Source organism: Branchiostoma belcheri, unplaced genomic scaffold, assembly GCF_001625305.1.
Source record: "Branchiostoma belcheri isolate BF01 breed outbred unplaced genomic scaffold, Haploidv18h27 scaffold24, whole genome shotgun sequence".
Taxonomy (NCBI): domain Eukaryota; kingdom Metazoa; phylum Chordata; class Leptocardii; order Amphioxiformes; family Branchiostomatidae; genus Branchiostoma; species Branchiostoma belcheri.
This window is the reverse complement of record NW_017803843.1, coordinates 1,203,269-1,220,791: the sequence shown is the minus strand read 5'-3', so window position 1 is coordinate 1,220,791 and position 17,523 is coordinate 1,203,269. Positions and strand designations below refer to the sequence as shown.

At 39.6% G+C, this 17,523-nt stretch overlaps 2 protein-coding genes across 2 annotated transcripts in view; both read left to right on the top strand.

Annotated features, from left to right (window-relative positions):
* The first annotated feature begins 1,690 nt into the window (after positions 1-1,690).
* Positions 1,691-7,627, top strand: LOC109471100 (neurofilament heavy polypeptide-like). The gene is made up of 3 exons (XM_019770310.1): positions 1,691-1,899; positions 3,850-4,049; positions 6,290-7,627. Exons 1-3 carry the CDS (start codon positions 1,723-1,725, stop codon positions 7,542-7,544), a joined length of 1,632 nt encoding a protein of 543 aa, XP_019625869.1. The 5' UTR covers positions 1,691-1,722; the 3' UTR covers positions 7,545-7,627.
* A 156-nt stretch (positions 7,628-7,783) lies between these two features.
* The window catches only part of LOC109471099 (serine/arginine repetitive matrix protein 2-like), a 29,537-nt gene continuing 19,797 nt past the window's right edge, over positions 7,784-17,523 (top strand). The window contains 10 exon segments of the mRNA XM_019770309.1: positions 7,784-8,127; positions 8,292-8,367; positions 9,637-9,826; positions 10,689-10,768; positions 11,648-11,720; positions 13,582-13,680; positions 13,918-13,966; positions 14,339-14,507; positions 14,864-14,929; positions 16,546-16,611. Coding sequence (XP_019625868.1) covers positions 7,814-8,127; positions 8,292-8,367; positions 9,637-9,826; positions 10,689-10,768; positions 11,648-11,720; positions 13,582-13,680; positions 13,918-13,966; positions 14,339-14,507; positions 14,864-14,929; positions 16,546-16,611 — 1,182 coding nt within the window. The 5' untranslated portion in view covers positions 7,784-7,813.

Below are 17,523 nucleotides of genomic sequence, written 5' to 3'. Positions count from 1 at the left end.
TCGTATGCATTTCCTCACAATTACTTCTGTTAACACCCACTTGTTAATGCAATATGGATGTGGCTGCATTCAGATTGTTGCATTGGCAATTAGTTACTAATGACTGAGTGGTAAGAAATGTCTACACAGTGTAAAATTGGCTGGCATCTTTTAATTATCATACTTTAGAGGGTGGTGTTGATGGTACAGATATGCTTTCATTTGTATCTGCTAGTCTGAAAATACAAAAGTGAGAAAATTGCAGTTGCATTTGTAGGAAGTTTTTTGTCGTAAAACTGCATGTATGCATATGATGGCCATGCCATTTTTGTACTTGGCAAGTTGCAATATGTTTCTGTCAATATCTTATATTTTTTACACAAGTTTGTATCCATATTGTAATGCATGACATTCAGTGTTTGTTTAGATGCATATTGTTTTTATTGTCAAATTCTAACAATTGTTTGCTTGGTTGTTTACTTTTGACATTTACCATATTGCATGCTGTGTTTTTTCCATGCACGTTTCAGGATTACGATGAATGAAAGTCTCTTCTCGCCTGTGAATGACGAAAACTTCGTTGTAAAGGAACCAGAAAAGACTGCCAAGCCTCCTGTACATGTGCTAACCGCCCAGCCCCTGGGCACCCGCTCAATACTTAAACCTTCACAGAAGGATAACATACCTACATCACCTGCTGAGAAAGAATCCAAGGTAAAAAATCCTGGACAATGTAGAGCTCAAATGTACTAATCTTATCATCCTTTAAAATCCATGCGAAAACCGCTACTCTGAGTGTAAAACTCAATTACAGTTGATATCAAAGGCATATTTAGGCAATATCATCATGAAAAAATAGCACATCATGACTGAATTTAACTAGTTTACTACTAGTACTACTACTAATATGTCAGGTGAGAATCTTAAAATTTGAAGAAAACACAACATTCTTTTTCTGTTTTCTTTGTCTTTTTTTTAGTCAAATCCAAATTACAATTTTTATCCCATTGAGATGATGCTCATCATAGTACACTGTATTTCTTTCTCACGAAAGCAGTACATGTGGGCCTTTTTCTAGTCAGTGAATGATCAATTACAATGGTCTTAATGCACGGATTCCCAATAAAGAAATGTACCAGAAACCTCACGGGATAATGCCTCAATATCCGAAGCACCAGATGTGTAGGGGGAATACAAATGAACACCTTGGAATGGCTGTGTACATCGCTATAGATTTCCAATCATTTCTTCCACCAAGTGCCAAGAATGATAGCATCCTGGCTGAATTTTGAATTCTATGAAATGTAATTACTTGGTAGATATTGTAAACGCAGCGATAATCACCAAAAAATTCAATAATTTTGTGCTATGAATCAGCACATTCTGATGTGATAAAGCAGGTGAACTGTTTCATTTTGAATCAGGAACCAAGAGCGTGTAAAAATCAATACTTGTGATTTTGCATTCACTACTGTCCCATGGCCATAATCTCACCTTGTATATGATATCAGCTACGTTGTGTGCATATTTATCTTTTTCCTTGATGTCAGGCTGACANTTCTGTCAATATCTTACATTTTTTACACAAGTTCCTATCCATATTGTAATGCATGACATTCAGTGTTTGTTTAGATGCATATTGTTTTTATTGTCATATTTCTAACAATTGTTTGCTTGGTTGTTTACTTTTGACATTTACCATATTGCATGCTGTGTTTTTTCCTTGCACGTTTCAGGATTACGATGAATGAAAGTCTCTTCTCGCCTGTGAATGACGAAAACTTCGTTGTAAAGGAACCAGAAAAGACTGCCAAGCCTCCTGTACATGTGCTAACCGCCCAGCCACTGGGCACCCGCTCAATACTTAAACCTTCACAGAAGGATAACATACCTACATCACCTGCTGAGAAAGAATCCAAGGTAAAAATCCTGGACAATGTAGAGCTCAAATGTACTAATCTTATCATCCTATTAAATCTATGCGAAAACCGCTACTCTGAATGTAAAACTCAATTACAGTTGATATCATAGGCATATTTAGGCAATATCATAATGAAGAAATAGCACATCATGACTTAATTCAAATAGTTTACTACTTAGTACTAGTACTACTACTAATACGTCAAGTGAGAATCAAAAAGCTTGGCCCACAGTTCACTAATGACAACATGTCATTGGGAAAAGATCATTTCATCCTAGATGAAACTAAGATTCTATTCTGTTGAAGTAATATCTGACCATGATCAGATATTACTTCATCAGAATCTTAGCCTAGTTTTCATCCAAGTGGGATAAAATGATATTAATAATCTTACCCCATTATTCTATTAGTGATTTGTGGACCACAGACCTATGTTAGACCTCTACGCAATAATCATATCTTATGATAAACCATCACAATATATCATAGGCATATTTAGGCAATATCATAATGAAGAAATAGCACATCATGACTTAATTCAAATAGTTTACTACTTAGTACTAGTACTACTACTAATACGTCAAGTGAGAATCTTAAAATTTGAAGAAAACACAACATTCTTTTTCTGTTCTCTTTGTCTTTTTTTTAGTCAAATCCAAATTACAATTTTTATCCCACTGAAATGATGCTCATCATAGTACACTGTATTTTTTCTCACGAAAACAGCACATGTGGGCCTTTTTCTAGTCAGTGAATGATCAATTACAATGGTCTTAATGCACGGATTCCCAATAAAGAAATGTACCAGAAACCTCACGGGATAATGCCTCAATATCCGAAGCACCAGATGTGTAGGGGGAATACAAATGAACACCTTGGAATGGCTGTGTACATCGCTATAGATTTCCAATCATTTCTTCCACCAAGTGCCAAGAATGATAGCATCCTGGCTGAATTTTGAATTCTATGAAATGTAATTACTTGGTAGATATTGTAAACGCAGCGATAATCACCAAAAAATTCAATAATTTTGTGCTATGAATCAGCACATTCTGATGTGATAAAGCAGGTGAACTGTTTCATTTTGAATCAGGAACCAAGAGCGTGTAAAAATCAATACTTGTGATTTTGCATTCACTACTGTCCCATGGCCATAATCTCACCTTGTATATGAGATCAGCTACGTTGTGTGCATATTTATCTTTTTCCTTGATGTCAGGCTGACACCTATACATTATTTTTTATTACCCTAAAATATGTCATCTTAGGGCCAGACTTAGTTTTTAAAAGTTTTCTCAGAATCATGAAGGAGAGTCCTGGAGAGATGACAGTTTACAATACATCAATTTATCCCTTTCTCAGCTTTTATTAAGCTGGCATCAAAAATCATCTTTGCCAGGACAGACCTTTTTATTTATTAATTTGTAATTATACTGTACTGTTTATTTATTCATAATTGTACTGTAAGTTGTTTATTTATTTGGACCTGTACCATACTTGGTGGTACAGGTTGCAAGAAAGGTGTTCATTAGCTATATTACAATGATAGAAAGGATTATGTGGGATAGATGCCTTGTAATTGTATGCAGTTTATTATGTTGATCTTGGTTTGTTGTGGGGAAAAATAAACCTGTATGAAAATCTGTATGTAGATTTATGATTGTCAGAATGAAATTACTAAACCTGTGTTCTGTATACATAAACTGCCTCATACAAGATATTTGTGAGAAAATTTGCCAATGGATTTTTTATGCCACACGAGCATCGTTTTGTTTGAAAGAACTGCTGTAGTGAAAGTGTCTTCAGGAATGAAGCAAGACTTCAACAGATCATTTGTATGTGTAATTTATACTTGGGGACCTGCCATTACCTGTGCAGGTATATGATGATGCCGTTCAATTTCTTGGCTGACTGGAGCGATTCCCGCCCGTCTCTTGTTTCTCCTGCAGCACGTGCAGTTTATTACTCCTGCCCGCAAGCCTGCGTCTAGACGCCAGCCCGCCTCGGATCCCTGGGAGGCCCTGCGCTACCTGGACGAGGAGGAGCGCTGGGTGGACCGTGTCCAGGTGCTGACCAAACAGGACCACCAGGACTACCTCAAGTACGCTCAGGAGTTCCTGGACCAGATACTAGACGGCATCTTCAAATCGTGAGTTTTTCTGGATTATATTATTTGTTGCATTATATTTCAGCACTCACAAGCAGACACTATTGTCAAATCGTGCCATATCGATGTGTAATTTCTAATGTGTTTATGTTTTGACATGCTTGTTTTTATTTTATCTTCTTTGTGCCTTTCTTTCTCTTTTGTTGTTTTCCTATATTTTCAATTTAATTGTATTGTGAGTGTATGTTTGTGTATACAGTCATACGTGTTACAAACATGATTTAGATTCAGACATAACTAGCAGCTGTAGGTACAACAATGATTTTGTTAGAAATCAAAACTATTATCAACAGATACTGATATTGATAAATTGTTATTGAAGATTACCTAGAAAATCTGACACATAAAGCTGGTAAATCCTTGAAATGTGGCCTACAGCATCAACTATGGACCAATGAATTATTTAGAGGTCCTATCTGTCGATGACACCAACAATATTGTTCTAGTCAGCTTGATGGCTGATTTGCATAAAAAATAGGAAAATCATACCACAGTTAGCCATTTGTAGCCTACTACATTCCCTTGGGGAAAAAATTTGATACCAGACACGCAGTTCCAAAAAAGGGCTCTCACACCTGTATATAAGATTGAGAGATTATTCTTTTATATCTGTAGACAGGATTAAAAAAAAGAATCTGAGCAAGTGCTTGGATTTTCAAAGTCTGAATTACTGACTGTCAAATTCAATATACTGTCCTAATATGATATTAATGTAGTTCAAGAAACAATGACTAACCTGATTTGGCCTGATATTGCCAGAAGAAATGGCATGTCATTTTATGTGTGTGAAACTGCAGCCAACCGTGTAATTGGGAGGTACGTGAAAGGTGTACGGTCATCACCATGATTGCATAGAAAAAGTTCAAAGTAATATGATGTTGTATATCAAACATTCGCTTTACAACTAAGAAGCATCCCCAAAACCGTTCACTTGAATCTAAAAGACATGTATATAATCATGGCTTAAGGTGGCACATAGGTAAGTGTGTATGTACACGCACGTTTTATGTTTGTCCACAGAATTTATGTGTAATGTCTTTGTTTCTTTGGTCTCCATCAGGGGAATACAAAATACCAAAATGTCGCGAGAGGGTACTGAGCCATACAGGTATCAACATAGCGTAGGAATCCACATCTATAGCTAGGGCTGGCAGCTCATCCTAGGCCTAGCTTTGCCATCAACTGTGGCTGCCTTGCATGGGATAAATAGAATAGATAAATGAAGACAGCCAAACTATTGGTGGCTGGGATTATTAATGTCATCAGTGCAGTCAGATTCATCCCGGAGTGGCACTTACAAATGTCGCTTCATAACCAAGGCTGGCAGCTTTCAATGAATCTTGGAAACATCATTCTCTCTCTCTGTGAATGTGAGTGTGATGTGAAATGTGGTGCTGCACATTGATGTAGATGAATGAAAATGAACTTTATGGAAATTAGGTGATAAGTGACGAGCATATTACTGATATATCATGACACATCCTCCTTTATGCTTGAGAATGTTCATGTCAATATTAACTTGAAAGAATGCAAAAGAAAAGTTGAAGCTTGCAATTACTTATCTTCTGACTTAGATCATTGGAAGTTGCCAGCTATAACAATCATGGAATAAACCAAGGCAAGGCTGTAGAAGGTCCTGCATCTAACACTAGGCTTACGAGACATAATGCTGCAAATAAAACATAAAATAAACCCATCCTGCTGTAACAGTTGAAAAAATAGACCGGGTGGTAACTAGGGATCCCAGGGTTTATACATTGTAGTAGTCCTTGATTTTAACCCTCCCAATGTCAGAGCTGGTTAGTACTGTGTGTCCTGAACAGCCCATGATGCTGTGAGAGTTAAACTCAGCATGCATGTGGAAATAGTGGTGCATGGTGTTCTCATTATATTGTTAGTTTTTCTATAGTGACTGGAAGTTTGTAGTACTTAATCAAAGGCCTGTTCTTATATTTCATGGTATTGCTTATCACTGATAATAGATACAGAGCTTTCATTTAAATTTGCTGCTGATGCCATTAACTTAAATTTGTGCTGCCATTAAATATGTTGCTCACACTTTCTGGCAATAAAAAAAGTGATATTGGCAAGAAGATAACAAGCTTAGCTAATGCTCTGAAATATTTGGGAATGGGCCATCTTGCATTGGTGAAGGGAGGAAGATGAGTTAGTATCTTGCACTGGTAAAGGAGGTTTACAGTTGTTTTGCTTTCCTTCATCAGTTCGGAGGAGGAGGGACCTATCCCCAAGTTCGTGTCAGAGCCGTCTGAAGGTGACAAAGTCACATCCAAGGAGTCTGAGGAAGAGGACCTGAGTGAAGAGTTCAGTACCTCTCCAACCGGAGACGAGTTTCTCACACCCCCGGAGGAAGAAGACCTTCTCTTCGAATTTGATCCACTGACTTCAAAGTCGGACTCAGGATCAGACCGAGAATTCGAGAGGCTTGAGGCAGAGGCTCTTGACCAAGAGCTTGAAACACCTGTGCTGTCTTCAGACTCAGAAGCAGAAGCTACTGTCCCTGACATCCCACCAGAAATTCCCGAAGAAGAACCTGCAGTTCCATTGCAGAAGGACGAACCTGCTCTTGAGGAGTGCATTTCACCTCCTGCTCAAGTCAAGCAACCAGAAAAAGCTGAAGAGCAATCCTCAGAACCAATTGAAGAAGTAAATCCTGAAGCTGAGGAAGAATCTGTTACACCTGTCCTTGCCCAAGACCTTGCTGTTGAACAGGCCAGTATCCAAGAACCTGAAGAAGAAACTCCTGCCAAACAAGAAGAGCTTGAAGAGGTTGTTGCAGACAGTACCTCTACCAGTGAAGTTGCCAGTCCAGAGGACGAAAATCTCTCAATCGAACCTACAGATACCAAATCCGAGTCTACCCCAGCAGATTCTGACTCTGCAGAAGACGAAGAAGTTGAGCCTACTGTTGAAGTTGCCAGCTCAGAAGAAGACGTTGAAGTCACACCAACAGCTGAAGTTGACAACTCTAAGGAGAACATTTCTGCTGTCATAGAAGCTGAACCTGTGGACACAGCTGAGGACAAGGCTGCAGAGGAAGTCAAGGCTGTAGAAGAACAGAGTGAACCTCCTGTTATACACACAGAACCTGAGCAGGTCAACGCCGCTGCTGCAGATACCAACACTGACATTGAAGAAAAGCCAACTGCAGAAATCGTTAAGGCTGCTGAAGAAATATCTCAGGCTGAGTCTGCTGCTGTAAGTACCGAAGCTGAGGAGGAAGAAGACAAATCTACTGTTGCAGACAACATTGCAAAGGAGGTTGAAGAAACGTCTGAGGTGAGCAGTGCTGAAGAGGAAGCTGAAGCCAGTGAAGGGCAAGATCAACCTGTCATTGAAGGATCTGCATCCGAAGTCGAAGCTGAGCCTGCTGTGATTCAGACTCCTGAACCAGAAACCAAACCTGAAAGTGAGGAAGACACCACAGAAAATACTGAAGAGAGGCCCATTCCCCGGTAGAGGCAAGCAGTGTCGAAGCACCAGAAGTCCAAACCCAGGCAGCTATCTGTTCAGAGCAGGAAGCTCCAGTACCCGAGGAAGCTACTGAACCAAAGGAGGAAGTACAATCCAGCCAGGAAGAAAATCAACAAACCGAGCCTGCTGCTAAGACGACACCGAAACCAGAGGAAGAAGGTAGTGTGGAACAGAAGTCCTCATCACCAGACGTGGTACAAGCTAAACCTGAGATAACAGTCGAGGACCTGGCTCCCCCTCAGGAAGACACAGCCATGACAGACACAGACAACACTGACGACATGCCTGCCATCCCCAAGGGATCCTACAGCATCGACTGGGACAGCCTGGACGACAACATCAACCCCTTCGAGTCCAAAACCAAAGTCTCCTCCTCTCCGCCAAAGACATTTGGTTCCTACCAGATCGACTTTGACAACCTGGACAACATCGATCCTTTCAAAACATCAAAGGGACTTGCTAACTCTCCGGTGAAGGGCAGTCCACTCAGAGATGAAAACATCAGTGCAAATGCCAACAAGAACTCACCGAAGAGCTCTCCAGCAAAGAAGTCATCTCCTGCTAAAAAGTGAGTGTACACTGTGATGTTAGGTCTTGCAAATGTGGTAATTTGCCATGAAGAAAGGAAGAGGGTGATCCAAAGGATGAGTTGTAGTAACTTATGTGTATGAATTTATTGGATGATATGACTGCAAGGAAGAACAATTCTAAGAACCAATATGTCCTTCCTAGGTCCAGCAAGTTGAAATCTCCCAGAAAGGCACAGACCAAAAGTTCCCTGGCAGTGAAACAAGACAGAATACCAGAGGTAAGTTATCTTCCAAATGTTTATTCTGTGTATTTGTACTACAAAAAAAGCTTGGCCCACAGTTCACTAATGACAACATGTCATTGGGAAAAGATCATTTCATCCTAGATGAAACTAAGATTCTATTCTGTTGAAGTAATATCTGACCATGATCAGATATTACTTCATCAGAATCTTAGCCTAGTTTTCATCCAAGTGGGATAAAATGATATTAATATTCTTACCCCATTATTCTATTAGTGATTTGTGGACCACAGACCTATGTTAGACCTCTACGCAATAATCATATCTTATGATAAACCATCACAATGGTCCCTAGATATCTGAATTTTAGCCAGTTGACTTTAAGATAATAAATGGCTTTATGTAGATTTGGCTCAGTGGAAATCGTAACCGCAGGCAGTAGACAGTGTTTATCATCTAGGGTTTATTCTGGCTGTATATTGATCCATGGATTGACTGAATATTCATAAGCCGTGTGTTTCCCTAAAAGCTGTCTGTTGTACCAACAATATCATAATAGTGCTGTAGACGTGTACACAATTTGGAGGTTAATAGGTAGATGGTAACAGCTTGGCTTTCCCTGTCTACACACAAGTATTCACACCTGTAGGTTTGGGGCTACGCAATAATTGTGCAAGGGGAGGTTGCTAAGTTGACTTGGATGTATAGATAATCATCTGCCTAGTGAATTATATGTTTAATTTTCCATTTATAGCAATAATCTTTACCAGAAATTTGTAAAGACTGCCATGTTTGTTTTTTCACATGGATCCTCTCTGTTGCTTAGTGGGTCACCCCTTTGCATGAAATTTCTGGATTGACAAAAAGCAGTGGCAACAGCATGCTTGTTTGTTGACCAAATTTCTGTAGCAGGATCCTCTTGACTAACCTGTATATCACACTTACGTACAGAGCACAATTGTGCCTTTCTGTGTTTAATTTGTTTGTTTTGCATAACCGGTAGACTGCCTTTAGGCGTAATACACCATGCAGTAAGTACAAGCTGCATAATACGGGACTGTATGGTTTGTTCCACTCAAACCAGGATGGACTCCTGCTCTTTTCAATAAGTGTGGTGGGATCGTACACGTGCGCTCTCCTCAAATAGGATACTCGTTTTTGGCTGAGCCGAGTAAGAAAATTGGTTTAAAGTGCCTTTCCTAAGGCAAAACATCGGGTTCTGCTAGGGATCTGAACCCAGAACCTCTAGATTGAAAGACCCTAGTGGACATGTTTAACTGCTGCTTGTTTCCCTTCCTGGGCCAGCCTGAGGCAGACGTGGAGTCCATGAGGACGTTCTTGTCCAGCGAGAGGGACAGCAAAAAAATGTCCCCTCCGCCAGCGGAGATAGACAGCCAATCAGACCACAGCATTCCCAACTCGTCTTCCAGCGACACTGGTTTCCAGGATGGTGAACCCAACATGGACGATGAAGAATTCAAGTCGCCCTCCAAAAGTAGGTTTGTTTAGATAGTATAGAAATGTGTTCAGACTCAAGAGTAGTGCTGTGTACCTAAGCGTAACATCAGGATAAAGGTACAGGTACTGGTACAGAGGTTTTGTCACAGGTCCGTACCTGTACCTCACAATTTGACAAAGTAGGGTGAACTGTTGACAACTTGATAGAATGTTTGTTTACAAATTTAAACAGAGCAGAACTAGGTGGCCTCATGCCTTTCCCCTGTGCACTAAAGCCTGTAATTTGAATACTTTTCTATTTTCATCTTTTCTGGTGCTAAACTTTGGTCATTTGGTAGGATTTACGCATCTCAAGTCACAAATAAGCACATACATGTAGTTTGAATTACATAGGTACATTACTAGTACACTGGTGTTATGGTATTTCGAATCAGTACTGAAAAGAGTTTTTGTACACAGTACACACTACATTGATATAAGCCAACAAATGTGTATAATGCTGCTTTTCTAAAATATAGCAAGTTAGATTAACAGTAGGTTAATCTACATATGCAGAAGATCCTATTAATTACAGTTTGACGATGTGCAGATCAAGTATTCCTTACATTGATTGTCTCGGACATGATTGTAAGACTACGTATCTGTTTTCTTGTAAACTATTGCTTATTTCATGGCAGTCTTTCTGTTACACCACTGTGTTCTAAGTTACCTATCATATATATATACATTTATTTGACTTTAAAGATGAACTTGTTTGGATGAAATTCGATTTTTCAAATATTACACTTTTTATAGTGTTATAGTATTATATTATTACTTATAATTTTGTATTTCAGTTAATTATTTAAGCCACATATTTAGCATAACAGCACATCATGGTTTCCTTATCCTTATTTCAGTCAATGATCCAGTTTTTGCTCCGTCCACTGACCCGACATCTTTTGATGTAGCTTTCCTGGAGAAACATGGTGCATCTACAGTGAGTAGCCACATTGTATAATGATTATATTCCTTTCATGGACATATGGAGATACGCTTCATGGGTGTTTTATAAGTAAGGTCTTTCTTCTGGCTATGTCACTCCAACTTTCCTTACCATTACTTCAAGTCCTTTCAACATCTGTGATCATTTGTGCAGTGTTTTTCTTTCATAGTGTCACATTTGGTATGAATAGAAACCAAGCATTTTAGTTATACAATCTCTCTTTTCTTTCTTCTCTGTTTTCTCCTCTGTTCTGTTTTCTGTGTGTCATACTGTGTAACTGCAGTCTGACAAAGCTCTGCTAGAGGGAGCTTGTGGTGGTGAAGTTGACAGTGATGAGGTACACTATTCATGGTCACTGGATGAATGAAGTGTTGCAGTAGCAAACAATAACAGAATGAGATGCAATTTTTTTCTTGGACATAGCGAACTAATCGACTAACCAGGTTTTGAAAGTCAACTGATCCTTTGGCTATGTACATTGTGCATACATGTACATAGCCAAAGGATCAGTTGCTTGTACATGTATGTGCTACTGCGGGAAATAGGTCAAGGAACAATTGTGTACCTGTGTCATTATCTGGTAGCCTGATTAGAGTTTTAGACCCTAAAATTTCTTGCTTGGGGACAGAACCCACCTTCCAGGGCCTATGTAAGTAATATAATTATGACGAACAACATGGAAAGGTGTGAAGCTGATTACCATGATTCCCACCTGACCTCATGTAGTAAATACCTGAGATAAGCTTTTCTGTATATTTGTTTTCCACGCCGGTTTCTACGCTAATGCTTTTTGTGTAGAGAATAATAGCCCCAGCGTAGCGCTGTGTCTTGTTTACTTACCAAGGAACGCCTTGTTTTCTGTCCCTGGTGCAGTTTAAGGAGTCAGCGTTGGCCCGACAGTCTCTGTACGTGAAATTTGACCCCCTGGTGAAGGGAGCCAGCCCTGGTAAGTGTCAACTTTCATCAACTTTAGAGAGAACACCTGTTGTCATGACAGTAAAGCCTGTGTGATGTAAGTTGTGTGTTTTCTGGTCTAAGTATTAAAGTTTAACAGTACCAACTAGCTTTTGAAGGGAATTCCTTTCGTGCACAAGAGGTTGTGATTTGTCAAAATGTATAGAACTTACAGATTTTTAAGTTCACCTAATGTATCATGTGGTATTGTGTTATTTTTTGTGTTAATGATGCCAAAGTGAAGGAAGGTAATGTGGATTTTTGGATGAACTGATAGTTTTCAATGATAATGTCTTTGTATGGTTCATAGATAATAGTGATTATGATTGCATAGCTGGAAAATGACTCAAACAAGCAACAATATAACAGTGTTAGTTTTAGACTATGGTTGTGTCACTTTTTCTGTCAAATTTTATCCTTTATACTTCATCTATAGTATTTTCTGGCATACAGTTTTAGATGTAGGTCAACACCACACATAGATCATTATCCACAGGGCAGCCTTCTAGGTCTTTTCACTTGACCTGCTGTTGCCATGGTAACACATGACCCAGGAATCCCCAGGGCCACACCCTTTTCCACAACTCCCAGGAAGTAGAATTTAGAAATCACATACCTGTCACACTAAATGCCTGGGGGGAGACATGTATTGTTTTACAAATGTGTGAGTCAAAACATCCACTTTAGGATAGGGAGTATGGCTGGTCCCTGTTTGAAGTGAAATGTTTCATTCAGTAGATTATGATCCATTCACCCTTTGCTACTACTTTGGGATGGCTTTGAAGTGCCAGGTGAAGAATTCTTATTCTCAGAGACAATTATACCCCTTGGTAACAATTGTATGGTTTTGTCCCCTACCCCTGCTCAACTGGTTGCGTTAGACTGTCTGCTCTTACCTCAGGCACTAGAGCATGTCAAGGTGTCCCCAGATGTGACCCACCCAGAGTTCTTGGTAAATGTGTGGGGAAACGTAGCAGACTAGAAGTCGCAGTGTTAGGACAGGATGAAACGACTGTTTTCTTGGCTAACTGGATGGGGAAAGAATGAGACTACTTCCGAGGAAGTTGGTAACGATGACAGTGGCAGTTCAGGGACTAAAGTTGAGACACAATCAAAGACATTAGGTAGTAATGGAACCTTGGATGGGGCAAAAAGGGGTAGGTACATACATATGTGTATATACCCGAAATGTTCCAAAATAGCTGTGCTTGGAACGTTGTCTGAACCAGTGCCCAGTGTGTAAGGCCTGAAGAAGATCTACAATAAGTTGGTTTGTTTAAGGCCTACAAATCTAGTTGTTTGTATCCGTTGCTTTTGTAAAGTGAGAGATAACTATCTCAGGAATTTCCCAGTGACTATTGGTGTTAGCTGTACCATTTGACTTGAATCCAACCATGACTCAGCTGGCAAACAAACCTGATGTTACTGTCTACTTTTTGTTTTACTTTGTCACTGATAAAAGAATGTGTGCCAAAATAAGGAACAGAGCAAGAAGATAGAATCTGATTTGTATGAGTAGATCAGCTTAAGTACAGGACTATTTTAAAACTGTGAACAAAGCAAGGACAGCTGATGCAACCATCTTACATTTCCTACTATTGTTGTTCTGATGCCAAAACAATTGACATCAGTAGTACTGCTAGACCATTAGTAAATGGGGCATGGACTCTTGCTGCATGTATGTGATTTTGTGAAGTAGTGAATTATTGTGAAACTTCTGAAGTGATACTGAAAATATATGGTTATATTTTACAGTCAAAATCCTGCCTTAATATTTCCAGTGCATGTTTGATTTGATTTTCCTTGTTTCTGCTTTCAAAGTGCTTTGCTTTCTTTCCTGTTGCCATCCTTAGAAAAGACACAGCCTATGGATACCCCCAAGGATATCGATGATAGTGGTTGTTGCGATGTGTCTAACCTAAGTCGCATTGCTGTAATCGCCCCCTATTCAGGTGATTCTGTGTGTAACTGCCACACCTGCACCTGTCTGTCAACAGCTCTGAACTGTCAATCATACTTTATGTTTATCATTTTGTCAATTACTTCTTAACCCACAGCTTTGCCACCCTTTAACTTTAGTTTAAGTGCACTGATATTTTAGCCTCAACTCCAGTCAAAGTCTATAACAAGAAAAAGATGCTACTGGTAATAGAATATACATGTCTAACATCTTGTTTTTTTCTTTCCAGCTAAGCACAAGGGCCTTCTCCCTGCTATCGAGAATGAAGAAGAAGAGAAGTGAGAATTTTAATTTATAGTTGGTGTTAGAAGACGTGAAATTATGATATTTTCATGATGGGAGTTTCTTTTACTTCCCTTAAACATTAATGTATCAATTACAGTACTTAAACTTTTTTTGAAATATGACAGAGATTACTTCCATATAGATTTTTTTTCATACATAGTCAATTTTATTTTCCTTTGAACAAAATACTTTGTTGAGTGTTAAATGATTTTGATGTTTGTTTGGCACACACACATTGATATTCCTGTGTATTTACTATAATTTAGTCTACACATATGTTGTAGCATCTGTCTTTCTCTATGACCATTAATGAAAGAAAACATTCCCAGTATGCCTCTAATGCACTTCCTGTTTCCTACCTGTAGTGACCTCCTGCAGATGAGCACCCCTCCCACCCAGAGGGCAGAGCCCAAGCCCAAACACCCGGCCGCCCGCAAGCTGGCTGAACAAGTGGCCGCCAAGCCTGAGTCACCCGGCCTGGGGAAGGGCGTGGACAAACTCCTCACCTTCAGTCCTGGAACTGCCATGCAAGAGGTACCAGAAAACTACAGTCAAACAAATATTTTGATGTCTAAGAAATATGCATCTCCTAGTGTAAAATACCAGTATATTTTGAGGGTTCAAATATATTATAGAGGGATGCTGTACTGGAAACTGCAATAAATGCCCATGTGAGATCTTAAATAACATACTGTAACTTTGTTTCATTTTCATCCCTGAATTTGTAATCTTAAGATAACAATTGAGTCAGGGACAGTTCAAATATCACCTGCAGTCCCATATGGTGCCCTTGCCTGTGCACACAGCATTAACCTCTCCATATTTACCTTTCCTGGAGCCCTTCCTTCCCTTCACACGTCTCAAACCTTCCCCTTTCCTCCCTGACTAAGGAGTCCAGCAGAAAGAAGGAAGAGTCCCCAGAAGCTATGGACATTGACTCCACATCAGCAGAAGAGGTACGGCAATGCAGCTTTATTTTTACATTGGCTTTCTGAAACACAGGTCCTACAGCTGAAATACTGATATCACACTGAAGATGAGTTTATCTTCATGAGAAACTTAATCATTCATTAGCTCGAACCTACAAATGTTCTACCAAAGCTTGCCTTAACTAACAATCTCAAATTTCAGCTGTGGTACCTTTGTTTATGACACCATGAATAGCATGATGCCTCCATGTACATAAGCTTCTTTATCTTGAGGTTTAGAACATTACCCACTGAAGATGAAGGGAGCCACTATGCTGGTAGGTGTTTTTGCCAAGTAGGTTGGTCAGAGATGGTTACTTAAGTTTTATTCCAATGAGACATACTTATAGAGATACTGTACAACTATTTAACACCTGATCATCTAAGCATGTCCCATGCATGGTTTGCATGGATAGTCTCTGGCACAACTGACACATCAATTGACATATCAATGTGCCATTATCATTCAATAATGAATAACACTGCAGACATGCAACTGTCCCTGTCCTCTCCTCTTCACAGTAGACGTGCTAATAACACACCATCCCATACCTGTTGGTAAGGTACATGTAGATGTGCTGTCCCTTGGTACTTACCAGTCATATAAGGGTCATAAGTAAGAAGGGTTAAGGTATAAGTTCCATTGGTGGGCTCATACTAAACCTTGTCCTGCTCTCTTCTGTGTGTGTGTTCTCTCTCTCTCTCTCCTGTCCACCCGTCCCTCTGGTCGTGCCCCCCTCCCGGGAATCAGGACGCGGCGCGGGTCCGGGGCAGCCCAGGTCCCGCCGACGATGATTCCTACGAGGAGGGGATGTGGACGCCGCCTACGGGCGACACGTACAAGCTCATGTGGATGGACCCTGACTTTGGCTCGGACGAGGTAGCCGTGTTCCCCACACGTCTGCATGTGCATGTCAGTCATGGCTTACATAGTCCCATGGTCATTCATTCGTACGTCCTGTTGTAGACACCTTGGTTTGGCACTTCAACTATTTGTTAGTCTGTTTGCTTGTGTGCGTGTATGTGTGTTTGTATATGTGCGCTTGTCTAATCTGCTTTCAATCAGGATTTCTCAGATATTCATACATCGGACTCATGCTTTAAATGTAACCATTATAATACAATTACTTCAATCAAGGAGGTTCAAACCTTTTTTCAAATACAAAATCTTTACTCTGCAAAATAACAAATAACAAGCATCATTCTAACATGTAGTCCTTCCAATGCTAATTCATTGCTCTTACAGATAGAAGAACTTACATGCAGTTGCCAAGGTTACTGTATTTTTTAAATTTATGTATGATCATTAAAAAGTGTACTAGTAATCTAGAATCAATACTTTGACATTCGTCTCTGAGAATTACCAAAGAAAATTGTGTCCTTCAAAGTTGCAAGATTTTAATCCAGGATGTTCCTCTTCAAGGTAGGTTTTATAAAAGATACTGAGAAAAGAAAAACTGGAAAGGCATGATCATGTACTTGAAGACATTTAAAAATGGGCATGCCGGGTCTAGGGGGTGTTCCTGCAAATTGGTGTTGGTTATTTAGGGAGATTGATTAGGAATTGATTGTGCTGCATTTTCTCCTTGCTGCCACTGCCACAGGACACTGAGAGTCCCAAAGACTTCCCTGTTGACCTCCTGACATGCAGCCCTCTTCCTTCTCTGGAGGTAGTGTAATAGAAGTAGTACCTTTTTGTTTACCTGTCTTACAAAAAGACAGTTATCCTTTTAAGTCTGTCTTCCATGTTTTGTCTTTTTTTTAAACGTGTATTTCTGTCCTTGTTTATTTTGTCCCTGTCCAAGTTTTATTTCATTGATCTGTTTTACTTGAAGTTGTTTTTTGTTACACTTGCCCTATCTATATGTTAGAACAGAGGCTCATGTCAACTACTGGTGGTGGTACTGAAAAACACAGTTCAAACTGCACTATGTCTTTACCTCCATGATAATTGTGTCACACATTTTTAAGGGTACTCATAGTCTTACAGATTTCGTTTTATGTCAATGCAATAATGTTTACACAACACTGAACAGAACAGTTACTGATACCAGAATGTACATACTCAAAGACTACTTGCTGGGCTAAGGTTAACTACTCTCTATGTGTGCTGATTGGTTTATTCAGAATACAACCTCAACCAATCAGGACTCAGATACTGGAGATGCCAGTAGCATTCCTCCCCCTTCTCACACATGTTCTGAAGATGTTGCCACCCCCCCTCCCGATGTACTACCTGTGGAAGAGGTAGAACGTTTGGCTTTGAATGAACTAAACCTACACAACACAACTTTTTTAACAATGGGTTTTTAACAAAGGGTGAGCTACATGTGGCTGTACTGATATGAGTGACTGTGAAATCAATTACTGCCATCTACTTTTGAATGCACAGTGAATGTGGAGTAATGCATTCACCCTTTGATTAGACATTTCAGATTGCTTCGAAGCCTGTTGAATTGTAACACTGAAAACTACAAAGTCTTCAAGCCTATTATGCACATATCTGTCCTTTACACATACATGTAAATGTATGTTCAACATGTGTAACAACTGTATGCAGATCAAGCCATTGGTCATAATTA

Coding starts and splice junctions, on each gene's coding strand:
- LOC109471100 (XM_019770310.1), top strand. CDS start 1,723: ATGAATGAAAGTCTCTTCTCGCCTGTGAATGACGAAAACTTCGTTGTA. Junction 1,900..3,849: donor CTGCTGAGAAAGAATCCAAG/GTAAAAATCCTG, acceptor TTTCTCCTGCAG/CACGTGCAGTTTATTACTCC. Junction 4,050..6,289: donor CTAGACGGCATCTTCAAATC/GTGAGTTTTTCT, acceptor TTCCTTCATCAG/TTCGGAGGAGGAGGGACCTA.